The sequence below is a fragment of the Thermothelomyces heterothallicus genome, assembly GCF_042370625.1.
Source record: "Thermothelomyces heterothallicus CBS 202.75 unplaced genomic scaffold P884_scaffold_12, whole genome shotgun sequence".
NCBI lineage: Eukaryota > Fungi > Ascomycota > Sordariomycetes > Sordariales > Chaetomiaceae > Thermothelomyces > Thermothelomyces heterothallicus.
Genome location: NW_027192573.1, coordinates 816,556 through 842,175, shown reverse-complemented (window position 1 = coordinate 842,175; position 25,620 = coordinate 816,556). Strand labels below are relative to the sequence as shown.

Sequence of the window (25,620 nt, the reverse complement as noted above, 5' to 3'; positions counted from 1 at the left end):
GCTCAAGATCTCTCATCGCCTCTTGCGGTCCGTTTCGGGGGGATACACGACGATTCTGTCCAGATCCGCCCCCTTGTGATCGAACCCGTTCCACAGCCCGCCCACGGTGATGCTGTTCTTCTTCCCCTTCTCCAGCGTCAGCAGCAGAGGCGTCGAGAGGATGATGCCCTTGTGCGTGTCCCGCTGGTACAGCGTCTCGACCTTCTCCGTGTTACCGTTTACGACGACGCTCGCGATCCGGCGCAGCTGCCACGCGCCGCCGATCCGGTCCGGCGTCCCGCCCGGTTGGTCCCCGAAGCCCATGTCGTCCGTGTTCTGGTAGTAGAACGACACCCACTGCGGCTTCCCGGAGCCCTCGATCCCTTCAAAAGTAACGGTGCTGTCGTTGCCGCGAATGCCCGTGACGATGACGCCCTTGCTGGCGAAGTTGGCCTCCTGCTTGAACGCGTGGCCGGCCGTCTTGGCGTCGGCCGCGTAGTATGTCTTGCCCCGGACGGGGGACCACTCGCCCGTCTTGACGTCCAAGTCGTACACGTCGTTCCACACGAGGCTGAGTGTCTTCTTGCGGTCGTCAATCTCCATCGGAAGCCAGATGTACCGGCTCTCCCAGAGCGAGTTGGAGTCCCACTGGTCGCCCAGGTACAAATACGTCGTCCTCTTCTTGCCCCTGATGGTCAAGGTGAAGCCCGACTGGGAGTTGAAGGTCCGCGTGTTGGGCGGCGCCACCATGAAGGGCTGCGACCACGGACCGGCCAGCGAGTCGGCGCGGAAGGCGACCACGTTGTTGGGCCGGTAGCCCGTCTTGTGGCTCATGATGGCGTAGTAACTCTTGTCCGTCTGGACGATGGTCGGGGCTTCGAGATCGTACTTGTCGAAGCGATGGATGACCTTGTCGAGCGCCGACACATCCTCGTCGTAGGCCGTAAGATACACGTCTCGGCCTTCCCGGCTGTCGCCGTTCGAGTAGAGCGCGTAGGACCTCCCGTCCTTGTAGTCGGTAAAGATGCCGAAATCCTGGGACCAGTTGCCCAGGGGCGCGGTGGCGCTCACGAAGGTGTAAGGCCCCGAAATGTTTGGCGACCGAGCAAATCCCTGGAGCAGCAGTCCATACGTGGAGTTATCTGCGTGCCACCACATCTGTTCTCTAACATTAGCGTCCGTGCCACACGCCACACGCCTTAATCAAACTCTGTGATTCGCTTAAGATGGTAGCCTACGTACGTGATATTCGTTGGACACCTTGCTGTAGACCACCTTTGGTCGCTGGATGATGTGGGAGGGCGAGATGTACGGGTGGCCCTCGATGGGGGCTGTGAGAGGTCGTGAGCTAGTGTGATTGCGGCCAGATTGCGGAAGAAGAAGAAACAGATCACGAACCTAAGGCAAGGCCGTGGCTTTCCCACGTCGCCAGGTCATCCGAGCTGTAGACGGAAACACCGCCGCCTTCAGTCTGGCCTTCGACCTTGTACTCTCCAAAGAGCCAGAATTTGCCGGTATCCTTGTCGACCGTTACGCAGCCCGCATGGGCGTTGACGAGGTTGCCGTCCGTGTCGCGCCATCTCCCCCCCGGGACGATGTACTTGGCTGCCGAGAGGCCGGCCAGGAGTGCCGAGATACATCCGCTTAACCGGGCCATTGTGCGAGATTTGACGAGTAACACAACGTCTCGCTGCCCCCGGAACGTTGGGACGGAGGATCTGCACTCACTTATAACTTCTCGACTAATTTGCCAAGCTTGTCGGTGGACCTGGAATATGTTCGGGGGCCTTTACCCCGAATCCTCTCCCCGCATTCGCTTCCATGCCTGGCCCATTTCCCCAGAATTCCTCCGGTGCGCTGCGACGGTAAATCATCGCGCCCCAGCAGGGGGCCGCTGGACGTTGCGGAGGAGGCCATGATGAGCACGCTTCGCCAGAATAGGAAATTAGCCTGGGGTGCTGCCCGGCAACGAACACTTGGCGCTCCAGAAGCCCATTGAGTACTTAGGGTATTCGGGGGATCATTGTTTCTGCGCTACTCGCTTTCGAGCGTGAAACACCGCATCTTGGCTATAATCGTGCTTTGGTGACCATAGTTGTTCCTGAGTTTGATGTGGCCCGATCTTCACGTTCCGTTTGTCGAAGGGTTTCCGCTTCCGTCAACGTGCCCGTCCTCCAGGCGGCTAGCCACGCGCCCACCGCTTCGACAAGACCGTGCACCTCGGACATAGTGTTTGCTGCATGGAGACACACTCGTACTCTTTCGCGTCCTTTCGGCACAGTCGGTGCCACGATCGGTCGGACCATGAAGCCCCTCGCCTGACAATAGCCTGCCAGACTTCGGGCGTGGGAGGTGAAGATGGGGATGATGGGTGACCTTGGGTTCTCCCTGCCGACACGAAGCAGTTCTGCGGGCGCATTCTCACGGGTACATAGTGCCTCGAAGAGTTTGTGCGCCTCCCGGATGAGGAGGCGGAGGTTGTCGAGTAGTGGCTCCGCTTGGCCAGTTGCAAGAAAGTCGTACGCCGTCTCGATGCTCGCGAGCGTGGGGAACGCCATGGCGGTCGTGTAGATGAGAGTTCGAGCATAATTGATGAGGTATTCGCGAGTTGTTGACGAGCAAAGGACAATGCCTGTTGGGTCTTGTCAGCACTGAGCACTAATATCTTCTCGGATATCACCCGTGATTCGGCCGCTGTGAGGGAATTAAATGCTGCAGCCGAGTATGCATATTTACCTCCGGTGCAGCTCATCGCTTTGCCAAAACCAAGGACTCTCGCCCAGACGCGTTTTTCGAGACCTTGTTCGCACACGAGCCCACGGCCGCGATCGCCAATTATGCCCGTCGAGTGGGCTTCATCGACCACGATATAGCCGTTGTGTCGAGGCAGGTAGCGCTCGACGCAGTCCACAATCTCGGTCAGGGGAGCAATGTCCCCATCCATACTGTAGATGCCCTCGACGGCGATGAAGACGTTCCGCTCACCCGATCGGAAGAGGCCGCCGTCGGGACCGTGGAGCAGAGAGCGCAGCACCGTCTCCAATGGACTTTTGTTAGGATCTGGATACGACACCTCCCATACCGAGCTGTGCGCAAACGGGATCTTCTTTCCGGCCCTGCTGAGTCGCATCCCGTCATGCACGCTAGCGTGGATTAGCTCGTCGTATACGATGGCGTCGCCCTTTTGTGGGACGCAGCCGAACAGGCCGACGTTAGCGTCCATGGCCGAGTTGAAGAGCAGGCCGGCCGGGGCGCGGTGGAAGGCGGCGATGGTGCGTTCGAGGGATTCCGCGTACGACGAGTTGCCATCCAACAGCCGGGAGCCGCCCGACCCGAGCAAAGAGGAGGAGCCATTACTGCCGGGTGTCGAAGCAGCAGCATGGAGCCGTGCTAGGAAGGCCTGCTGCACGGCGGACTGCGAGGAGAGGGACAGGTATGCGTTGGAAGAGAAATCCGCCATGCCATGAGGAACGGTGGTCAGGCGTCGTAGCTGATTCCGCGATGAGCGACGATGGAGGATGGAGGCAAGCACATGGTCGAGGCGGAGGTCAGGTCCTTGACTCGATTTCTGCGATGTTTTATTAACCTCAGACATGGTGACGGACTTTGAGAGTCGAGTAATTTATTAATAGTGAAGGAGAAGATGTCCTGAATATTGATCGATTAGTAACCAATAATTAGACAAATAAATGAAAACTGAAAACAAGAAAAGAAATAAATTGAGGCTTTGATGGACCAAAATAGTCCAATCACCCACTACGCAATATAGGGACTGCTTTGTCCGCTCCGCGGAACTGGCCGTTGAAATACGCTTGAATGGGAGCTTAATAAGCGGCGGAGACAACCTACTCGAGCCTTTAGCGAACAGATGAGAAGTTGGAGCGAACAAAACCACTCATCAGAGCCAGGTCTCTCCTCCAGTCCCGTACTGTGTACGGGATCCAGCGCCGACTTCGGCTCGAGCCTGCCTCCGCGGACCCCGAATCCTCCCCAACAAATGCGGGCACAAAGAGTACCCTATGAGCTTTGCGGTGATAATATTACCTGGTGGATTAATCAAACATGAAAGGCTTCTTGGGCTCTGTATTTTGTGTTGGTGTGGAAACTGAAAGAACGCCGATCCGATCTCTTCAAATGCAGCTGCGCTTCCCTCCATCAAACGCCTGGCTGCGGCTGTTAACGGCAATATGAGTGGTTCGCGCCCTATTCAAGTTTCCACAACCGGAACTTGCAACCCTAAGATTTAATTAACCCGTCAATTTTTAAAAGGAAAAAAAAAAGAGAAAAAGAAAGGAATGCGACTACCACCAGCTAGAGCGCTGCTTTGGCGCTCGCTGCGCACTTACCAGATCTACGGCGCCAATACCGACGTTGGCAAGACCATCGTCACAACCCTCCTTTGCAAAACCGCTCAACGGCTTTGGCAGACAGAACGCACAACGTATCTTAAACCTGTCTCGACGGGACCGGCAGTAGATGCGGATGACCAGTGTTGGTGCCCCTCTCTTCTTTGACAATGATCTTTTTTCAATTATTGGCTAGGCGGTTAACGCTGCGCAGATGTCGCTTTATTAATTACGCTTTCTCCCCGTAGCGTGGCACCCCGAAGCCATAAAGGACCAGTCTAATCCGTTATTAATCTGCAAAGACATGTCCGCAAGTTTGCTCCAGAGGTCACTAGCAAGACCCTTTTTCAGTACGATCTCGCCGTCAGCCCACATATCGCGGCCCGAATTTCAAACAATGTCAGCGCCCTTAGCGTTGCACTGTTGCACAAGAAGAACCCAGCAGCTGATCGGTGTGCCTCTTATCACATGATAGGCCGTTCCTTCAGATGATAGCCTTCTCGCCGAGGTCTCTGCCTTTGCGTCTCAGCAGGCATCCCGAGGTCCCGGATGGCTGTTCGTCGAGACAGCCGGGGGCGTCCAGTCCCCCGCTCCCTCGGGTTCGACCCAGGCCGACCTGTACATGCCACTGCGGCTGCCGGTCGTTCTCATCGGTGACAGCAAACTCGGCGGGATCTCACAGACGATATCGGCCTTTGAGTCCCTCAAAATCCGTGGTTACGATGTAGAAATGGTCGTCCTGTTTCGGGAAGCAGCATTCCATAACCACGCCTACCTCGCCGAGTACTTTGAACAGCAGCACGGAATCGCCGTGAGGACCGTTCCGGAACCACCTCCCCGGAGGGCGGAGGACGACCCAAGCGCCGACAGCATAGCCATGTCTCGCTACTACGACAAAACCAGCTCCCAAAACCGCGACATACGCGAGATTCTCCGTCGCCTGGATGCTCGACACACCGCACGCCTGGCTCGCCTGGAGTCCATGAGCGCCAGCGCATCCTCCCAGATATGGTACCCCTTCACGCAGCAGAAGCACCTCACCCGGGACAAGATAACCGTCATCGACTCCGCCCACGGGGACTACTTCCAGACCCTTGCCCGGCCTGCCCCCGACGCCCCGGATGCCCTCCTCCGCCCGTCCTTCGACGGCTCCGCCTCCTGGTGGACCCAGGGCCTCGGCCACGCCAACCCGCGCCTCGCCCTCGCCGCCGCCTACGCGGCCGGGCGCTACGGCCACGTCATGTTCGCCGAGGCCGTGCACGAGCCTGCGCTGGCGCTGGCCGAGACGGTGCTGGACGGCATGGGCCCCCGCCGCGACGGCGGCAGTGACGGCTCCGGAAGAGGGGGGAGGAGGCTCGGGCGGGTGTTCTTCTCGGACAACGGGAGTACCGCCGTCGAGGTGGCCGTCAAGATGGCGCTCGGGGCCGCGAGAGCGCGGTACGGGCCCCGGCGCGGGGAGGCGCCGCAGCCCCTCGGGGTGTTGGGGTTGAAGGGGAGCTACCACGGAGATACGATTGGCGCGATGGACTGCTCGGAGCCGGGCGTGTTCAACGAGAAGGTGGAGTGGTACGAAGGGAAGGGGTTCTGGTTCGACTATCCGGTGGTGGAGTTTAGGAGGGGGCGGTGGAACGTTGAGCTGACCAAGGAGATGCGGGATGGTATTAGCGCCTCGACGAGTGCTTCTACTACTGCTGCTGGTGATGGTGGTAGTGGTGGTGGTGGTACCGATGTTGGGGCAGGCTACTCGTATCAGTCCTTGTCGGATATTTTCGATCTCGAGTCTCGAAAAGCGCGCGGTGAGGCGCGCATTTATGAGCAGGTAATCACCGCTACTCTCGAAAAGCTCACAAAACAGGGTCGGAGGTTTGGGGCTCTGATCATTGAGCCGGTCGTCCTCGGCGCTGGCGGTATGCTCATGGTGTAGGTGATGGGTTACTTTTGGCTTTCCTTCACCTCGGTCGAGCTAACGGATATGCGTGTTAATCAATAACCAGGGACCCTCTGTTTCAGAAGACGCTCGTCGAGGTTGTCAGGCGGAGCGCACACCTCCTTGGTCACAGCGCGGGTCTGACGGATCTAGCCGATGACGGCCAGAGCTGGACCGGGCTGCCCGTCATCTTCGACGAGGTGTTCACGGGCATGTACCGCCTCGGCCGCTTCAGCGCCGCCAGCTTCCTAGGCGTGGATGCCGACATCTCGGTCCACGCTAAACTGCTGACGGGCGGGCTGGTACCGCTCAGCGTGACGCTCGCGTCCGAGAGCATCTTCCGGGCGTTCGAGAGCGACGACAAGTCAGATGCTCTGCTGCACGGCCATAGCTACACGGCGCACGCGGTTGGATGCCAGGTGGCTCTCGAGAGCATCAGGGAGATGCAGGAGATGGAGGCGCGGGGGGACTGGGACTGGGCCAAGGGCGTGCCGCGCAAGCCGGCTTCTTTGCAGGGAGGAGGGCCTGCTTCGGCCGGTTGGGCGGGTTCGGCGACACCGGCAGACGCTACAAGGACGTGGTCGGTCTGGAGCACCGAGTTGCTCCGCTGGATCGATCAGCTGCCTTCCAGCTTTGTAGGAGGCATGTGGGCTCTGGGGACCGTCTTGGCTATCCGGTTGACTAGCGCGGACGGAACACAAGGGTACAAGAGCAATGCCGCGAAGGGCGTTCAAGCAGCGCTGTTGCAGGGCTCGCCGGTCGAAGGGCAAGGGCCAGAGCGGGCGAACGCGCCGCAGTGGAATGTCCACACGCGGGTGCTGGGGAACACGCTCTACGTCATGGCAAGCCTGAAGTCGACGGAGGAGAGTATCAGAGGGGTGGAGAGCCGGTTGCGGGAGGCCCTGCTAGCGGCTGAGAAAGAGAGCCAAGCATGAGAAACGTAGCGGTGGGATTTCAGCTATGTTTAACGTGTTACACGCCCTTGTAACTGTTTGTGCTTCCTACCGCTTCTAATTAATCATGCCAGCCAAACCTGGAGGTGCTCATCAGTCAAGTCAAATATGATCATATGCTGGTCGAAGTGAGTGGGTAGGTAAAGATTGGTTGCTATATAAATGTGACCAGAATGTATGTGTAATTATGTATTAATATTACCTACCTCCATATTCTCATCCGACGTGCTTTTCCAACCACCCTCTCCTGAAAGCCGTCTATTTCGTCCTGTATGGGGGGCCGATCAGGGGAATAATTACAATGGGAGAGACAAATGTGAGTTTTGAAGCAGGGCAGGCCGACGGTTCGCCGTCCTCGAGCTTGATGGGCGTGGTGCCTATCTTTGCTTGTTGCAGAGAGAAGACAAAAAGAGGCTTCCAGAGCTCGAAGCCAATCCGTTAGTTAACGCTTTGACATCCCGAATAGGCTTATCCTTCATGTAGTGCAACTTTTTCGTCTTGGGGAGATTACTGATGACGCCTAAGGTACCCAACCTAGGCATCAATAACCTTTGGTCAGATGCTGGTAGCGATGCCGGGTAGCTCGGTTTTTTCCCTTGTGTACGGTCCTCGTGAGCTGTCACAACATGTTAGAGAGCCACACGTCCTCCAAAAACCCCAAGCCAAATCTCGGACCTCGTTGGAAAGCTGTGCCAGGCTGGCGTGTGCCTGCTATTCGTTCCCGTTCCCGATTATTCGCAATTGCTCGGTCGAACAAGCCGAGCGGGTCGAGCGGGACCCAGGCAACTCCGAATGTGAATGAACGGGGGTGTGTTTTTTGTGTTTTGATCTCGCATGTGACCATATGCCAGTTATATATGCGTGCACAGCAAGTGCGTGACGGTTTAGGAGAGAAAAAAAGGGGGCCGCGCAATCCAGCCAGGGAAGTTGGCCTCGACACTGCCACAATTCGTAAAATGAGATGATTCTCGGGTTGTCGTGTTCCTTCCCTTCAGCAACTCGCATCGACCCACTCTCGGAAGGATGACATAAGCCAGCACAGTGCCCGTCATGGCCGCGCCGGAATGCAGGCGACTCCGAGTACCTATTACAGGGCGAACCAATCCACACTGGCAGGCCCGGAGCTAGTTATCTCCATTCCTTGCAGGCAAAGGTAGGAACACCGATAACGGCGACTAGTGGTCAACTCTCTAGCGGCCTTCCTGCCGTAACGCCACCGCAATGAGGTTCAGGAGAAAAAGCTTCCGTCTACCCGTGCCGACCTAGGGCTTGCATACCCAGAGCTGCCGTGGCGAGCAAAGAGCAAAGGGCTCGCTGGCATGGCTGTGGTCACGTTTGTTGTGGATGGTAAGCGAAGACCGAATGCCATCCTCTCAAGTTACCAAGTCACTTACGGATTACAGTAGTCCGTACACGTTGTACCATGCATCCACACACTGTCCCGCCGGGAGTGGGTCTCAGAAGGACCTCGACCTCCCCCACTGCTTCTTGGCGATTGGCTAACGATCTCGTTGGAGAGGGTGGTGAAGTGAGCCGCGAGCTTTGACCGCACCTGGCTCCCGACCGGAAGGTGCCGTCATGACGGTGGTCTGGCTGTTCATTGGCCTGGTGTTGCCCGCTGCTTGCAGTGAACCCTGCCAAACTTGCATTCGCCCGCCCGCCATTCTTTCTTATTTTTTTATATCTTCCTCTTTGCATCCGGCGCCACAAGATCAGACACTGCGTGGAGGCGTCGGAGAGATTTCGGCCCCCCTGCCCATCGCCGGCAGAGCGAGCTGTCTCTTGATGCGAGTGGAGGAATCGGGGCTGGCCAGACTGGCGGATTGGAAGCAGAGACCGTTTGACTTGTGCCGCAGCAGGGTGAAGCAAAAACGTCACAGCAGGGCAAGGGTGGATCCACATCCACCACCGGCTCACGTCCAGACTGGGCTCTCTACGATAGAGATGCGTCCAAGCTTTATGAGCCCAGGGTGCGTTTGCACTCGCGAGAAGTCGCACAGGTGGGATCGTTCCTGGATTTCCCGGACGCCTTTGGCCAAGGATGCATACGCAGTAACTGCTCCGTACAAATACTACAGCCTTCGGCTTTGTTTGGATAACGTAGGCCGGAAAGCTGCGAGCTCAAGATCGCTGGGGACCCTCCGATCCGAATCACCCGAATGGAAACCCATGCTTTTTAAGTGTGGTGTTCTAGAAGACTGCACAGATACAAACGAACATAATGGATGTGTCCGCTAAGTACGAACGCAGCAATAATCAGGACGCGTGCCAAAGAAAGCTAGGGGCTGCTCATGGCCAGAATGTCCCATGGCTTGTAAGAAGCGGGTTTGGTGTGTATATCAAGGAAACCCGGACGGCATTCCTGCATCTCGGAATGCACCTCGAAAGGGGAATAACCCAGGCTTGAGACAGGCTGCGTTTCTTTGAGCTGCCGATTGGGAAGTCACCTGGGTAAGTAAGCTGTCTGCCGCAGCTTTTTTGTGCCCGCGGCCGACCGAGACCGTTGGGGGGGGGGGGGAGATATTCGAGCAATTTCCACTGAGACGGCCTTGGATATGATGGGCATGTATCTACGAATGGTGGACTTGCCGCTCGACAGTGGTTGCACTCCAAAAAAAAAAAAATGTCCCGAGCTGATCTAAACTTCAATAGTCTCGTGCTCGAAATCGGAACTTCGAGAATTGAAGTTGGGAGACAGAAACAGAAAATGCTCTGTGGAGCGGGCACGCCCGGTGGCCCTTCCCTCTCGCCAAAGCTGCGCCAAGTCCCTGGCCCTCCCCCGGCTGCTGCACGGACCAGCGGGCAATCCCACACTGGAGCGCCGTGGCTGGCTCATTAGTGCCAGCGGGCGCATCTCCACCAGAGCGCCCAGTGCCCTGCCTCAGTCCACCAGCTTCCACCCGCCAATCCCTCATCAAAGTCACCATCTTTCCCTCCTCCGCCTCCGTTCCCCTCCCCCAACCTGGTTGTTGATCGCAGGAAGGACCAGATCTCACGACAGCTTCCCGTCCACTTTATTATTGTTCTTTCCGCACCGCCCTCCCATTTTCCAATCCCCTTCCGAGATACCCATCTTCTTTTTTTCGTGTCAGTTTCTGCCGAATGCCCCGTTTTCCGGCCCGGCTTGACCTCTCTCTCCTTCAGTCCCTCATTTAACTCCCCCATTCGCCTCGTTCCTCTCGTCCGCCGTGTCCGCGGGCTGCCGTCTCCCTGCAGCTCCCCTCACCACCTCCCTTAACAACCTAACTCCCCGCTCCTGTTCTCCTTGCTGCACACCTACGCCGCTGGAGTCGGACGTACCATTCCTCTCGACCCGACCTGAACCGCGCTGGCTGCCCACCCTCGGAGCATTGCAGCCATCGACAACTGGCATCGGAGGTTCCGATCTCGAAGATGAATAAGCTATCCAGCATGCGTCACTGGCCCGAGAGGATGAGTCCGGCCAACTTTAGCATGTCACGGTCGAATGTGGGCATGCAGGCAGTCCTCAACACCCGTCGGGACCTCGCAACCCAGGGCCCGCCTCCGATAGCCGCTCCGCCCGTCCCAGACGGCCCCATCCACTACGCCTTCAACGTCCCCTTCGCCTCCGACCTCGCCGGGCCAAACACTGAGGACATCCTGCACGCCACCACCGACGCCGTGCTCCGATGGACACACCCCGAGGAGGCTCCTGACGATGTCCCCGTCTACGAGCTGCCCGTGCACGCCATGAACCTGGCCCAGCTGCGCCAGCTCTGCCACGAGATTACGGCGAATGCGTTGCCCATCGAGGCCCACGTCATCTCGACCACCCCAAAGAACCTGAACCGGCAGGTCACCACCGTGTGTCTGTCGGGTGCTCCGGACCTGGTCCAACAGACGAGGGAGACCATCCTGAACACGACGCCCCTCTCATTGGTGGGTTGTTCCATGTTGTTGCAGGCATGCCAGCGCACTTTTTTTGCTAAGACCATTGCCCCCCACACCCCCCGGTAACAGCGCTGCACAACGGTTGTCGTCGACGGCAACCTTGTTGCCAACCTCTCCGAAGGCGTCCTCAAGAAGTCGGTGACAGACTTCCTGGACGAGACCTCGGCTTTTTGCGGCGTCGACATCTTTCTGCTTGGTCCCAAGCTCTCCCCCTTGACCGGGGGCTTGAACGGCGACGTAGACTTGCCGAGAGACCAGCGCTGGCGAGTAGCCATCTATGGCGACTATCTTTCGTCCGAGCACGCCAAGACCCGCGTGCTCATTCACATTGACCAGCTCGTATGCCTCCCAATCTTTCCTGATTCTATTCCTCACCTGTCCCGCAGCAGCACCGGGAAGGAGAGAACCCGTGGCTAATTTCGAACATAGCTCGGGCGTATTGTTGATGCCACCGTCTTCGAGCCTTCGATGCATCAGCTTTTGTGCGGGCGTAACCGCAAGAACATCAAGCTCATCGAATCCGTGACCAATACGGCCATCTACTTTCCCCCGCCGTTTTCTGCCTGCTATCGCTATTGCCCACCCAATGCTCAGCGTCGCGATCCCTCCAAAGTGTTGATTACTGGCGAGAATCCCCAGGCTATCGAGCAGGCCAAGTTTCGGATCCATGAGCTCCTTACACGTACCAGGCTTTTTGTCAAGGACGTGACCATCTCCCCTCCCAAGATCGATAGCATCCTGCTCAGCCGCATGGACAAGGTGCGCAAGATCACCGAGGCCAACGGCGCCTTCGTCATGTTTCCCTCGCTAGGGTCGCGAAAGGGTTTGGTGCGCGTCCAGGCTGTTGAAAACCTGCATGTTGAACGTTCGCTCCGCGAGATCATGTCACTGGTAAGGTCTCCTCTATCTCGTTTCGTGGGTGAGAATATGTCTGGCTCACTCCGTCTTCCAAAGGCCGGGCAGTTCTACACCGCGTCTTGGATCTTTTTGCAGCCGGACCCTCGGCAACCCAGCAACCAGGATATCCACGCAATGCTCGGTGACATCTGCGCCAATTCGGACGCCGAGGTCTCGTTTGACCGGCAGTCCTTCTCCATCACGGGCTCCGACGAGTCCGTCAAGGCTGCACTCATGGTCATCTCGAAGATCAAGTTTGCCACCCACACCCCGTACCAGATTCGCGTGCGCATCGAGCTCGCCAACGAGCACAAGGAGTTCGTGAGCGGCAAGAAGAACGGCAAGATCAACAAGATCATGGGCAACAGCAATGTGCAGATCATGTTCGACAACTTTGGCGAATACAACTTCAACATTGAGGTCATCGCCCAAGCCTACGATTCTCTCAAGCAGGGTCTGAGCCTGGTCGAGCAGGAGATGCCGGCGTCCATTTCATTCCACGTCCCCGATCAGTATCACAAGCGCATCATCGGCATTGGCGGACAGCACATTCAACGCATCATGAAGAAGCACTCCGTCTTTGTCAAGTTCTCCAATGCCATGGATCGTGGTAAGCGGTGCTCCGGTCCCATGTACACATACTTGTGCAGAGTCGCTAACAGTTGTAATCAAAAAAACAGGTGGAATGGGCCGTGAGGACGATGACAGCCGTGTTGACAACGTCATCTGCCGCACCCCAGCCCGCAATGCCCAGAATCTCGAGCTCGTGAAGAGCGAGATTCTGGAAATGGTCGACCGCGCCGTAAGCATTCTGGCCCCTCTGTTACCTAGAAGCTCTCGCCCTGCTAATTTTTTTTTCCCTCTTGAAGGACTCCGAGTTCACCTCTCAGGTTGTTAGCGTCGATCGTTTGTACCACCGTCAGCTGCTCACTCGACTGCCGGAGATTGAGGAGCTAGAACGGACATGGAACTGCAAGATCGTCTTCCCGAGCACTGAACAGGCTAGCGACGAGGTAACCGTCACTGGTCCTCAGTGGCTTGTGCCCAAGTGCATTGACGAGTTCTTGGTAAGCTCTGCTCCCGTCATGCGCATCCTATCTCCGCACATTGATTGACTCGGGTTACAGGGCATGGTTCCGGACAAGCACGAGGTGGTCCTGGAGCGATCCGCACCCCTGATTAAGTACCTAGAGTCGCCCGATTTCGTCCAGAACATCCTTCCGAAACTCAAGACTCAGTACGAAGTCGAGCTCACCGTACACGATAAATCGGAAGAACGTACCGAAGACGGCTCGCCTACTGTTACCCTCCTCTGGACCTTCACCCGCAACAACGCCGGTGGTCTCCGCGATGCTATGGATTTCCTCCAGACTCAATTCACCACGGCGGGCGTTGAGCCCGTTATCATCAGGGGAGCCATCCCGCGGCCCAAGTCCGACACTTTTGAGGAGTCTCTGCCATACTTCAACTCCAAGCTACTCCAGCACGCACCGGCTCCGGTTGCTACCGACTCCCCGACGCGACCCTCTTTTGGCGAAGAGGTCGCGCGAGAGCGTAGCATCCTCGCCTGTCTCCGCAAGCCGGGCAGCATGTCGTCCATCTCCTCGTTCCTGGACCGCAGAAAGAACAGCTCGCAATCGGCAACCAACTTCTTCAAGGGTTCCAGCAACGTGTCCAAGTCGTCGCTCATCTCGATTGAGTCGACTCGCAGCTTCAACGCCGACCGCAACCCTTGGAACGACAGCGGCGTCAACCTGCCCGACGAGGAAAGCAACCCTTGGGCCCCTGCCCCGACCTACGTCAACGGCGTTGACAAACTTACGGTTCCGCAGCCCGGCGATATCACGCCGCGCCATCACCCCCGGCAGTCTGCCGACAGCGGACGCCCTTCCACGTCTCATTCAACCAATTCAGGATACCCCGGCCCTCTCGCGGGGCCTTTTCGTTAGATTCCCATGCTTCTTCGGACTTTGCAAGGTTTTAGACACGGGATCAGTTTTTACGTCGAGTTGCGAGGAAAAGAGAAATACCCCTACGGCTGGATATACCCCTGGCGCAAAATACCCCGGTAGTTGCTCTCTGCATTTGGTCGGTTGCCGTTGATTTCTTCATGTTCTTGTCTTTGTGTTTTTGCTATCTTTTTTTTTTTTTTTTTTGCTGTTTTCTCTTCCCAAACTGGCACCTTTTTTCTTCTTCGGAGGATTTGGTCAACCTGGGCCATGGAGATTAAGATGGTAGAGGGAAGGAAAAAGAGGGAGGGGTGGTGGGTGGTATGGACTCCGCTATCCGACAAACGTTTACGGTGCGATGCGGTATGACGGCCAATGAATTGATGCAGTCATGCGTGCTATGACAAACTGCCTTAGCTGGGCTAGAGCCGCAAACTCGAAAAGGGTAGACGAGGCGAAGACAGATTATGGTTTCAGTGTATTGAAGTCAGTTTGAACGAAGGGAACCCAACCGACCAGAATCACCAACCAGAATCACCAACCCACTCGACAATCCCCATGGTCATCATTCCATAGGTTCTCTCTGGTGCGTTTCGCAAAGTGATGGAATTGAATGGACTTGCCTAACTCTCATAGACAGTGATGATCCTTTCCTGAGGAATCGCCCATTGATGTTGACTTTAGTCGCTGGTTGTTTTGGTTGTTTCTATTCTCGGAGTGACCCTGTGTATAGGCTTGGCGTCATTGTGACTTTTGCCTTGATTTTGCTTTCGTTGCCGACTTAGCTCTGGGGACGGTGACTGGGAAACCCGGGGGAGGGAACGAAGATGAGGCGTGGAAGGCAGCGAACAGGTAGGGCAGGTGAGACGACGTGGGGGGACGGTCCTGGCTTTTTTTTTTTTTTTTCCTAACAGATGACGGAATCTGTTCCATACTCCTTGACGAAGCAGTATAGCATCTAAATAACCATTTGCCCATGGTTGGACTGTCGACAATAACAGTCCTGGGTCCCAACAACACCAAGAGCGCGTCCCCCCCCAAAAAAAAAGGTAAAAAAAATAAGATAAAATAAAATAAAATAAAGATCATGCGACATGCTTGAAACAACCGCCAGAGTAACACCACGCAAAACAACCAACGCCCGGGCGCCAGTGTTCCCGATTCCGTTAAGAACCACCCCCAATTCCTGATGAGCATCGATGAAACCGCACGCATCCCCTACCTCGCCCAGACCTCCTCGCAATTGATCGAGACACACACGCACAGAGAGAGAAAGAGAGAGAGAGAGAAGGGTTCACACAACCCCGCCGCCTTCCTCCTCGCCCTTCATCCCCGCGTACTCGGTGCCCTGGTTAGCGGTGCTCAGGCGGGCGCACAGGCTCAGCAGCACCACGGTCTCGGTGGCGGCGTAGTGGTTCAGGGCGTCGAGCAGGATCTGCAGGTGGCGGCTGAAGTTGGTCTCCCACTTGCGCATCACGTCGAACAGCTCGGCGATGCGCGCGTCGTCGCCGCCGCCGCCGCCGCCGCCGGCTCCGGCCGCCGCTCCGGTGCTGGTGTCGGCCGGGTGGAGGGCGGACGAGTTCGGGTCTTGTTGTTGGTTGTGGGACTGGATCTGTTGGGTCTGTGTCTGTGAATGGTGCGTCTTTTGGCTGCGGACGGACTGGAAGTACCGCCACTGGTCGTCGGTCATGGTGGGCGGTTTGGTAGTGCCCGAGAGGTCGGGGTCGGCTTTCTCGAGCTCGCGCGAGAGCCAGTTGGTGTAGGTCGCGAAGACGGTGCAGGTTTGCATGAGCTTGGAGTGGATCTAATGATGGTGTCAGAAGGTAAAAAAGCACAGGAGAGAAAAAAAAAAGGAAAAAAGAGGTAGCAGAAATGGTACGGGCGTACCCTTAACAACTTGCTATTTGTTAGCATGCACTCCTTGAGGCATGTGTCGAGAAAGTCCACGTGGTCCTGCATCAGCTCGTCGACGGTGCGGGTGACGCCCGTAGCTGAGCCGCTGCCGTCGTTCCCGCGGAGGCGCGCCATCAGGCTCTGCCAGTTGGGCTCGATGACCTCGGCAGTGCAGAAGTAGAGCAGCTGCTGGACAAAGACGAGCATGCGCGCGCGCAAGGTCCAGACGCGGCGCTTCCAGATCTCGAGGCTGGGGGCGGACGATTTGTAGGACCACACGAACGCTCTGGTATGGGTCTGCCAGGTGGTCGAGAGCTGCGATTCGAGATGGCGCAGCGACAGCAGGTACCGGAAGAGGGCCTGGTATCTCCATATCGTCTTGCGGCTGATGACGAGCGAGACGGGGAAGGGGACGGCATAGTCGAGCTGCAGCGATGTGAAGCCGTTGGCGTTCTTGTCCCCCTCGGGCGGCGGCTGATTGCTGGTTAGCGGCTGCAGCGTTTCGCCCTGTTCGATACCGGTGATGTTGACGACGCGCTGGAGGGATTTGGTCAAGGTGATCTCGTTCATCTCGACCTTGACATCCTCCTTGAACGGATCCAGCGACACGACGCTGCCGGGCTGGCGCAAGACGAGATCCAGCAGCGACTGCAACTTGGCCGTGTTGACCGACTTGACGGGTTTCCGCAGCTCCGAAGCGCCCAGTTCGAGGAAGTAGGAGAAATAGTCGGAGGGGTCCAGGAAGAAGTAGTGCTTCAGAGACCGCAGCCTCGCCGGGAGGCCGTGGGCGGTCAACAGAAGGCGCATCAGCGACTCGTTGGCGTGGGCGTAGGCCTGGTTGACGTTGTCCAGGAAGCGGCTGTCGTCGAACGAGGTGGGCACGTCCTTGACCTGCGTGCTGACGTCGACTCCCCCACACTCCCTGACGACATTGAGGTACTTGCCGGCCAGCAGGACCTTGTGCTTGACGCCCTCGAGCTGGGGCGGGACGTCGTGGTCCCTGATGGTATATCGCCGGTCCCAGTACTCGTCGGTATAGTCCTCCTCCAACCTCTCCCGACGGATACTCCGCTGCTCTTTGATCAGGAACTCGGAGTGAGGGTCGTTGATGGCCCCGTGGTGCAGCCACTCGTTCAGCATCTGCATGTACGGACGGCTCGCGTCTCTCAGCAGGGAGGTGAGCAGGGCGCGGGCGGCAGGGTCCCCCGACATGGACTCCAGCCTCTGGGTGATTATGCCGAGCACGACTCCGCCCTTGCAGATCTTTTTCCCCGTCATGTTCCCCGGCACCAGCTCGCCTCCCTCCCTCAGCTGCTCCAAGATGTGGTCATAATCATCATTGCTGTCGGACTCGTCGTCGGACTCGTCGTCCAACAAGGCATTCCGCTTCAGCAACTCGTGCGCCAGGGCGTAGAGCTGGGCCATCGTGTGGCTGGTCGGCAAGACGTGGACGTTGAGAACGTGCAGGGTGAAGGAGTCGTCCGAGAGGAACTGCGTCTCGAGCTGGGCGATCAGGACCAAGTACTCCTGCAGGAGCTTCCGGATGGAGGCGCACAAGGCGTGGTTGACCAAGCCGAACTCATCGCGGCTCTGCACGTCGACAAAGGCTCGGAGAGCCGCGTAATGGGTGGCCATGCGGAGCATCGACTGGGTGAGGTCCTGTAGACTGGGGTCCAGCCCGGGTAGGATGCGCCATTGGGGGCCCGACAGGCGGTCCCGCTCTTCGAAGGGGTTGTATCCCTTTGCAAACCGGATGTACTGGCCCTCGAAGCCCATGAAGACAAAGAGGAGGTCCTCCACAATGACGGCCTCCTGGGCTTCGAGCGAGAGCTCATGCAATGGTCGTGGTTGGAGAGACTGGGGGGCGGCCGAGGCGGGCGGGGGAATCGAGATGCGACATGCTAGGGGAGCCGTCGTGTGCGGCAACAGGGTCGCCTCTGGTTCCCATGGCACTGCAGCGGGTTTTTCTGCATTCATTTCCGTCCGAGTTAGTCTTAGTACACGGGGGATTCTTCTTCTGCCCCCCTCCTCGGCCACGGAGCCGCGGGGCTTTAATGATTTGTTGTTTGGGGGGCGGGGGTTTGGAGAGAGGAAGATACCTGACACCGGTGTTTCCTGCCGCGTCTCCCTTCTCGAATCGGGGGCGCGCTGCCTGATCCCGTCGGCAGCCCTGCTCTTGTCGCTGGCCGCACTGCGCCGCGGGGGGCTCCGGGTGCGGGTCGTCAAGGTCTCCCTCGTGGTCACCTGGATCTTCTCGGTCCGGCGTTCCTCGAAGGAGCTGTTGGTCGAGCGCGGGTTCAGGTGGCCCGAGGCGGACCGCCTGTGTGAGCTGTCGGCATAGCGGCTGCTGGTCTTTTGGTCGGATACCTTGCCGGTGCTGGTACTCTCCGAGATGCGAGGGCGCGACGCCGAACCGCCCGAGCCCCGGTCGCCCAATCCCGCTGCGCCGCTGCTTCTCTTTTCCGCATACGTCGACGGTCTGGGGCCTGACATGGTCGTGGCGGCTACATTTGGCGGCGCGGCAGCCGTTGCTGTCTCCAAATTAGTTGGTCGATGTGTCAGGTATGTATGTACTCAACTGTACTATCCGTATGTATGTACATACAATACACACGCGGCAGGAAGTTACAGCGCCAAGTCGCGAGAGCTCCCTGCTCCAGGCAAAAAGCGCGATTGAGCACCAGACGCGATGATCGTTGACGCTATGCTTCTTTTAGCTTAGTGCCCATTCAGTCAACAATGTGGGGTACCATTGTGTACGGAGTTACACAGGAAGGTACGGATAACCCAGTGGAAGGAGTAAAGTTACCAATGGAGTGCACGAAATGCAGTAGTGTACGGGGTACAGTACGGACGTACTCTGCCCAAGTACCGACAGGGGTGGCTGTTGGCCCGCCTGGCACCTATCGGTGGGGAGCTTTCGTAGCCCTCCGTGTGCCTGGAGCTTCAGCTGCCAATCCGAGCCAGCCTCGTCAACCTCAAACCACCCCAGACCTGCAACTGCCCCGCGACATCAATAACCACCGGCCGTCCTTCTTGCACAGCGCCCGCTCAAAGCCCTTTTTTGTTCGGATATACCCAGCACTCAATTCGAATCCCGACCCCACACTACCGCCAAGATGTTTATGGCAAGATCAGAATACGGTGAGTGCTTCCAGTTCTCTGTCTCTGTCTCTGTCTCTCTCTCTCTCTCTTGATCTATCTCTTAATGTATCTTATTTGTTTCTCATTCGCCGTCTTCAAGATGAACACGACTGCATGCTAACCATCTCTCCTCAGACCGGGGAATCAAGTAGGTAACGCTCTCGACAACTAACCACTTCCGCCGTCTCCCGCACGCCCCTCCTCCAATATTGTTCCCTCTCCGAGCCAGCGAACGGACGAACGAACGAACGAACCAAAGCTGACCTCGCTTCTTTTCCTCCCCTCGCAGCACCTTTTCCCCGGAAGGCCGCCTCTTCCAAGTCGAGTACTCCCTCGAGGCCATCAAGCTCGGCAGCACGGCCATCGGCGTGGCCACTTCAGAAGGCGTGATCCTGGGCGTCGAGAAGCGAGTGACGTCGCCGCTGCTCGAGACGTCGTCGGTCGAGAAGATTGTCGAGATCGACCGGCATATCGGCTGCGCCATGTCGGGCCTGCAGGCCGACGCGCGGTCCATGGTCGAGCACGCCCGCGTCGAATGCCAGTCGCACGCCTTCAACTACAACGAGCCGCTGCGCGTCGAGTCGTGCACCCAGGCCATCTGCGACCTCGCCCTGCGCTTCGGCGAGTCGGCCGACGGCGAGGAGAGCGTCATGAGCCGCCCCTTTGGCGTCGCCCTGCTCATCGCCGGCTACGACGAGGACGGGCCGTCGCTCTACCACGCCGAGCCGTCGGGGACCTTCTACCGCTACGACGCCAAGGCGATCGGGAGCGGGAGCGAGGGCGCCCAGGCGGAGCTGCAGAACGAGTATCACAAGGTGAGACCCCGCCCTTTTTTTTTTCTTTTGTGCTCAGCAATCTGGGTTTTTATGGAAAGAATAGAGGAACCGCGTCCTAACTCAATCCGCGCTTCGTCCAGTCCCTCACCATCGCAGACGCCGAGACGCTCGTGCTCAAGACACTCAAGCAGGTCATGGAGGAGAAGCTGGACGCCAAGAACGTGCAGCTGGCCAGCGTTACCAAGGAACGCGGCTTCAGAATATATACGGACGAGGAGATGGCCGCCGTGGTCGAGCGCCTGCCAGCAAACTAGGCGGCTATGCGAGGCCCTATGGGGTGCTCGATATGAGAGAGCAACGGGCACGAACAGAAAATAGACAAAGGGGAGTTGCATGATATCAAACGTCTCAGAGCCTTGCCTTGAGCGTGCTGATGCCCCAAACAGTCGAGTCAGGCAAAAACATAATTCTGGCGATGAATAATGTTGTAAACCTTTCATGGTTGACCTGTTTCCATTATCACCGCCTCCTCCCTTTTCCTCCCTCACCATCCCAATTTTTTTTTTCGTGTTGCTATTTATTTTGGGGTATCCCGCGTCAAGAAAACCACACAAAAAAAAAAAAAAAAAATCTGGCATGTCGAACACCTAAGCCTCGCTATCCGTACCCACACAACAAACTCCCTTACACAAGTAGCCATTAGACCCAGCATACCTCTTGCTCCCCGGACTGAGCGTCCCCTACGTCGAGGGTCACCGCTCCGCCTCTTCCTCTCCCTCCGCATCATCTCCGATATCCAAGGTATACAAGTCCCTCTCGACGCTCAGCAGGCCCAGGGCGTAGTGCGCCTGCTCCGATCTTGCCAGCACCAGCCGGTTCTCGCCGGCCCCGAGCTCCTGGATGCGCCGGTCGATGCGCCGCGGCCGGTTCCACACCGAGTCCGGGAAGAGCGGGCCCAGCTCGGGCGGACTGTGGTAGGGCGGGCCGCGGCCCATCTCGGCCGCCCTGTTCCAGCCCGTCTCGCAACCGTCGGCGATCTGCCGCGCCGACTGCCACCCCGTCAGCCGGGCGGTATCGCGCAGGCGGCGGATCGTCCAGTGCCGTTGTGCGAGGTCCTGAAACTGTAGGCAGGAGATATTAGCCAAATCTTCTAACCCGTCACTTGGGAAGGAGGGGGTAGCGGCGCTTCAAGGTCGGATTGGAGAGGCAAGTTGACCAGAGAAGGACCGGGGAGGGAGGGCTTGCCTGGACGCCGGCCACAAACAATGGGAAACAGCACTCGATGAAGGCGGCGCCCACCGGCGTGCTGATGGCGGCCACATGGGTCGTGTCCTCGTGCACGCCCGCGCATATCCGCGCAATCTCGTTGGCCCACCTGCCCGTCCGCTGCGCCGCCATGCCCGCGGCGGCCACGGCGACGGGCGGCATCGACGGGTGGGCGCGGTGCAGGACGATCAGACCCATGTAGTAGTTCATCCAGACGCCGGCGATGCCGTACGTCCGGTACACCAGCGCCGGCCCGAACGGGGTCATCTCGGGAGGCGCAAAGTCCGGGCCCATGGGCTCAAAGTCCGGCCCGAGACGCGACCGGAAGACCTCGAAGGCTTGCCGGATTTCTTCCCATTCCCGCATTGCCCTGGCCGTGGAGGCGTCGAGGTCCATGCCTTCTGCCGATTCGCTGCCCGGTGAGAACTCGGGGGGCGGGGTAAAGCCCCGCGGTACCGTCACGCGGCCAGAGGTCGGCATGAGGCCGGGGAACGACGGGGGCGAGTTCCCGCGGCCTGCTCCCGGAGGGCCTTGTGCGAAAGGAGGAGAGGCACCGCCCCCGGTTCCCGAAGCCGACGATCCCGGTGACAGTCCCGGGCCCGGTCCCGGCCCGGGGCCCTGGGCCTTTCTGGCCCTCCGCTTCCGGGCCAGATCCCGAGAGGCAAAATCTGCTAGCCGCCCGAGCAGGAGAATAAGGTAATCGAATGTTCCAGAACTGAGAAACACCGGTCTAGTCAGCCCTCCCTGGATCTCCCAATGACGCGTTTGGACCCGAAAGAAGAGAAAAAGGGGGGGGGGGGGGTGTTTGCGCAGGGCAGGCCTACATCGAGTCCATCCTCCCAAATGGGCCGCGGGGTACGCACTGCGTCCATTCCTTGTATTCCATCCTGGTGCCAGTCAGCAAACAGCACAGAGGCGAGTTCGAGCCGCGCGCCTCACTCACAATGGCCGCGTCCCCCCGAGAAAGCTCTGGTAAACGTCCATCTTGCAATACCACCAGTACAGGTCGCGCATTTGTTCGTATTTCTCAACGTCCCGCTCGGTGATGCGCGTCGGTCCGGTCGAATCGCCGATAACGTGGCCCTGCGCGGTGTCATAGCTGACCTTTTGGCCGGATAACTGGAAGATGAGTTCGGTATCGACCGCCCCCGGGTCGACGCTGAGGTCTCCATGCGATGCGAAACAGGTCTCGTTGCACTGGTGACCTCGGATCAGCTGCTGCCACCGCCTCCGTTTGTATGCGAGTACGTCACACGTCTGCCGTCGGAGGGGAATGTCCCTGAGCACGGCGCGCGCCCCCCACAGGTGTTTGCACCACTTGTCGTGGTCCGAGTTCCAGACTTCGTAGAAGCCGAGCAGGAGCGTGGCTGCCAACGTGGCCGGATGGGTACGTTTGTGGGGGCTCTGGTAGTTCTTCGCTATTCGCCTGAGGCTCAGATGGTAGTGCTTCATGGCCGCCGTAGGGGGGGATCCCTGTAGTTTTGCCATCTGCAGGCTACCCAGGGCAAGCATGGCCTGCATCAGCGCGGGATGGTTAAACGCCATGATCGGGAAGGTATCTGACCCGGAAGTTAGCCAACTCTCGCCGGAAGAAAGGGATGGTGGAACGAACAAGTCCATATGTGTTGGCGCTGTTTCGGAACGGGATGGCCGTGGAACATAGGGGTAGGGTCAAAGGGATGCCTCTCGTACAGGGACATGCTCTGGCCCGTAACATTGACGAAGTACCAGAACACGGTCGCCGTCTGAGAGTCGTTCAGGGGTGAGCTGGCTGACGATGGCGTGTACGTGTCGAGGATATTCTCATCAGCCATGCCGCCGAGCGATCGGATCCGCACCCCATACAAGTCGCGATGCGGCTCCAGTCGTCGAGCTACCTGTATCCCAAGGTCATTCGACTCGAGATGGAGAAGATGAAGGTCCGGATGCGCATCCTCGTCCCCCGAGTCTGCCATTGACGCCTCATCATCCGACTGCCAGTAATCCCGCTCGCCACCCAAGGGCCGATCGACTGTACCGCCGCCGCTTTGGGGAGTTACAAGCGGTTGCCCGGGGCCAGAGACGGGCGCGTGGTGGCTAGCAAAAACAGGAGGCGCATCTGCTGCCATCGTTGGGTGAATCCCAAAGCCTTGCATGATCGTTGCCTGGGCGCCGAAGGACGACTCTCCATGAAGGGAGAGTGACCCCCTCTGCGTAGAGGGCGACAAATGTTCGGCAACGAGGCCCGAATCGGGGCCCAGAACTGGGGGAGTCGGTAATTGCGCCGCGTGGTTGTTGAAAGCGGAGCCCCCAGCAGTCGACGGTGGTCCATACCCCCCCTCCTGCCCAAACTGAAGAGACCCCGCCCCTGAAGAAAAATCCGCCGGTGGGGGTTTCGGAGTGATGACGGCGAGCGGTGCTCGGGACGATGAGGCTTTGATTTGTGCTGCCGGGGTCTGCGCGCCGAAAAGGGCATCTTGAGCTTGCGGGTGATAGACAGGATGGCCATAGAGATGGCCGGAAGGAAAGGAGCCCAGAGGCTCCTTGAAGGTGAGCCTCTGGCTATACCCTTCGCAGTTTCGCTTCGACTTGATGCAGTTGTTGCATGTCGGCTTGCCTTCGTCACACTTGATTCGGCGTCTACGACAGGCTGGGGCAAACAGTTGTGTCAGTATCAGAAGAATCGGACGAGTCTTTGCCGGAGGGAAGAGGTGGAAGAGGCTGCGGCGCGACCTACTCAAACAACCGGTCTTTGTCCTCTTCCTTGCCGTTGCCTTCATGGGCGGTTGCGATGACTGGTCTTCTTTGCTGGGAGGTGTGGAGGAAAGGGCGTGCTTGGACTCCAGGGGAGAAGAACCTGGATTTGATGTTGACGACTTGACGGGGTCCATGGCGGCGGGTATCGGATCACCGTATCGTCTCCGGAATTGGCTCAACGACGGGGTAGAAAGGTTATCCAGGCGGTCCCCGCGCTGCCGAGCTTGGTTGACGAACCGGTCCGCTCACATGATCATCATCCCGCGAACGATGCCGGGGCCCAAGCCTTGGGCTGGGGAGAATAAAGAGCGACGCGGCCTTGGGAGTAGCGCTCCTGTATGTGTCAAGCTAGAACGTCCGGGAAGCCAGCTAGTGGTCTGGGGAGGGGGGGGTGATGGTTGAACGAATTGTCGACAGCTGCTGTTGCCTGGACTCCGACTGTGGAGAGAAATGGCGGGTAGCTGCTGTATGTAATGTGTATGTACAAGAACTCCGTACATACACCCTGAACGGAGTACGGGAGACACACTTGTCGGAAGGGGATCCAAGAGAAGACTTCTAGCAAGGGGGTGGGATGGTGGTCGTGTAATTTGTCGATTGCCTCGTTCTCGATTTCCGTCGACGCCAACCTTCCCCCTCCCCCCTCCCCCCCCCCCCCAAAGTTGAGCTCGATGCAGAGTGCGAGGAAGAGAGCACAGCAGCGCCACCTGAGTACTCCGTATAGCGGAATTGAGTGCCGTTCCCCGGTCCAATTTCCGACTTTTTCAAGGTTTCCGGCACACCTGCAGATGCCGTTGAACCTGGGCGATGCAGCGAAAAGCGGCCGGAGCCGGCGTCTAGTACGGCGGGAAGTTCCGAGAGTTCGTCACAAAGCGCGCCGTGGGCCTTCCAGGTTTCTACCTTTCAGGCAGCCCTTTCTGCATAGGTCTGCCTGGGGTGCAAGTTCAACGTCTGTATTCACATTGAGTGGCAGAGCATCAGGGCGAGTGCCGTCGCGAGGTGTGATTTAAGTCTGGTCATCACGGACCGATCGGCCAAGGCGCCGTGGTGCGCGAGTTTGGGGCTTGCTTGCAAGGGTATTGTTGTATCGCGGAAAGGGTCACTAAGCATCTGCTGCGTAGTGTTGACGTGGATCTCTGGAGGCTTCTTTTGCTGTGCATGACGGTGGTCGGCAATGGTTGGTCGCGTTGATGAGTGCATTGGTCCGGGCCGGCCAGAACCGAGCCCGCCGTTCCCAAGGTTGCCGAGTGATCGACAAGATCGGTGTGCCCAATCTCGCGTGCTACTGATGCGCAGCTGGGGCACCGTGAGGGGAAGCTGGGTCCCCGCTTAAGCCTCATCACTAGTTACAACTTACCACTGCGTTTATACGCTACGACAATGCATTGCTACGCTACCCTTCTTCTGAGATAGAAAAAATTGCGGTGTTGCACGTGCAAATACTCCGTACCTCTCACCTATATGACCTACCAGCCTAGGTAACCTAACCTTAGGTACGACATCTACCTGGTCAGGTAGGTAAAGAAAACGTCATGGTACCGTTGAAACCATCTATCTACACTAATCCCCCCCCCCAAAAAAAACCCTTGCCACCCGTCTGCCACGAGGAGGTTGCTGGCCCACCTCCCAAACTTAAACAGCATGGTACAGCATAGTGTAATACGGAATCCTCCGTGCAGAGCCTTCATTGAACATATCCTGCTGTCCCGGAGTTGCCGCCGCGCCCATGTAGCAGACGGCTGCCGTCCAGCGGCACATAGAGCGGACTGGTTCCGCAGCCCGTCATTGGCCCCTCCGCATGGCAAAAGCGGTTTAGGTTCCTTGGGGTGAAGCGCAGGCAAG

The 25,620-nt window shown here is 58.1% G+C and overlaps 8 protein-coding genes across 8 annotated transcripts; 4 read left to right on the top strand and 4 right to left on the bottom strand.

The window, feature by feature from the left end:
* Nucleotides 1-12: 12 nt before the first annotated feature.
* P884DRAFT_201316 (glycoside hydrolase family 43 protein) lies at nucleotides 13-1,636 on the bottom strand (the record flags this gene model as incomplete). The annotated part of the gene is made up of 3 exons (XM_069438352.1): nucleotides 13-1,137; nucleotides 1,222-1,310; nucleotides 1,378-1,636. 3 exons carry the CDS (start codon nucleotides 1,634-1,636, stop codon nucleotides 13-15), a joined length of 1,473 nt encoding a protein of 490 aa, XP_069297409.1.
* A 412-nt stretch (nucleotides 1,637-2,048) lies between these two features.
* On the bottom strand, nucleotides 2,049-3,574 carry P884DRAFT_201022 (pyridoxal phosphate-dependent transferase; the record flags this gene model as incomplete). Its single annotated transcript, XM_069438333.1, has 2 exons — nucleotides 2,049-2,611; nucleotides 2,716-3,574. 2 exons carry the CDS (start codon nucleotides 3,572-3,574, stop codon nucleotides 2,049-2,051), a joined length of 1,422 nt encoding a protein of 473 aa, XP_069297408.1.
* Nucleotides 3,575-4,274: 700 nt separating this feature from the next.
* P884DRAFT_201375 (pyridoxal phosphate-dependent transferase) lies at nucleotides 4,275-7,187 on the top strand (the record flags this gene model as incomplete). Its single annotated transcript, XM_069438356.1, has 5 exons — nucleotides 4,275-4,468; nucleotides 4,628-4,724; nucleotides 4,801-5,983; nucleotides 6,065-6,245; nucleotides 6,320-7,187. The coding sequence occupies 5 exons, from the start codon at nucleotides 4,275-4,277 to the stop codon at nucleotides 7,185-7,187; spliced, it is 2,523 nt and encodes an 840-aa protein (XP_069297407.1).
* A 1,412-nt stretch (nucleotides 7,188-8,599) lies between these two features.
* On the top strand, nucleotides 8,600-9,714 carry P884DRAFT_260121 (uncharacterized protein). The gene has a single exon (XM_069441409.1). It carries the CDS (start codon nucleotides 8,784-8,786, stop codon nucleotides 9,441-9,443), a length of 660 nt encoding a protein of 219 aa, XP_069297406.1. The 5' UTR covers nucleotides 8,600-8,783; the 3' UTR covers nucleotides 9,444-9,714.
* An 884-nt stretch (nucleotides 9,715-10,598) lies between these two features.
* On the top strand, nucleotides 10,599-13,963 carry P884DRAFT_270107 (uncharacterized protein; the record flags this gene model as incomplete). Its single annotated transcript, XM_069442322.1, has 7 exons — nucleotides 10,599-11,105; nucleotides 11,187-11,456; nucleotides 11,547-12,008; nucleotides 12,072-12,624; nucleotides 12,695-12,816; nucleotides 12,884-13,081; nucleotides 13,142-13,963. 7 exons carry the CDS (start codon nucleotides 10,599-10,601, stop codon nucleotides 13,961-13,963), a joined length of 2,934 nt encoding a protein of 977 aa, XP_069297405.1.
* A 967-nt stretch (nucleotides 13,964-14,930) lies between these two features.
* On the bottom strand, nucleotides 14,931-18,455 carry P884DRAFT_292412 (Spc98 family-domain-containing protein). The gene is made up of 3 exons (XM_069444163.1): nucleotides 17,956-18,455; nucleotides 15,851-17,823; nucleotides 14,931-15,767 (listed from the first exon to the last, which is right to left on the bottom strand). Exons 1-3 carry the CDS (start codon nucleotides 18,347-18,349, stop codon nucleotides 15,258-15,260), a joined length of 2,877 nt encoding a protein of 958 aa, XP_069297404.1. The 5' UTR covers nucleotides 18,350-18,455; the 3' UTR covers nucleotides 14,931-15,257.
* A 289-nt stretch (nucleotides 18,456-18,744) lies between these two features.
* P884DRAFT_260115 (nucleophile aminohydrolase) lies at nucleotides 18,745-20,347 on the top strand. Its single transcript, XM_069441408.1, has 4 exons — nucleotides 18,745-19,000; nucleotides 19,136-19,148; nucleotides 19,290-19,815; nucleotides 19,917-20,347. Exons 1-4 carry the CDS (start codon nucleotides 18,976-18,978, stop codon nucleotides 20,088-20,090), a joined length of 738 nt encoding a protein of 245 aa, XP_069297403.1. The 5' UTR covers nucleotides 18,745-18,975; the 3' UTR covers nucleotides 20,091-20,347.
* A 1-nt stretch (nucleotide 20,348) lies between these two features.
* On the bottom strand, nucleotides 20,349-24,410 carry P884DRAFT_224712 (fungal transcriptional regulatory-like protein). The gene is made up of 6 exons (XM_069439596.1): nucleotides 23,759-24,410; nucleotides 22,655-23,671; nucleotides 21,986-22,601; nucleotides 21,867-21,929; nucleotides 21,022-21,757; nucleotides 20,349-20,897 (listed from the first exon to the last, which is right to left on the bottom strand). The coding sequence occupies exons 1-6, from the start codon at nucleotides 23,910-23,912 to the stop codon at nucleotides 20,529-20,531; spliced, it is 2,955 nt and encodes a 984-aa protein (XP_069297402.1). The 5' UTR covers nucleotides 23,913-24,410; the 3' UTR covers nucleotides 20,349-20,528.
* Between the last annotated feature and the right edge of the window lie 1,210 nt (nucleotides 24,411-25,620).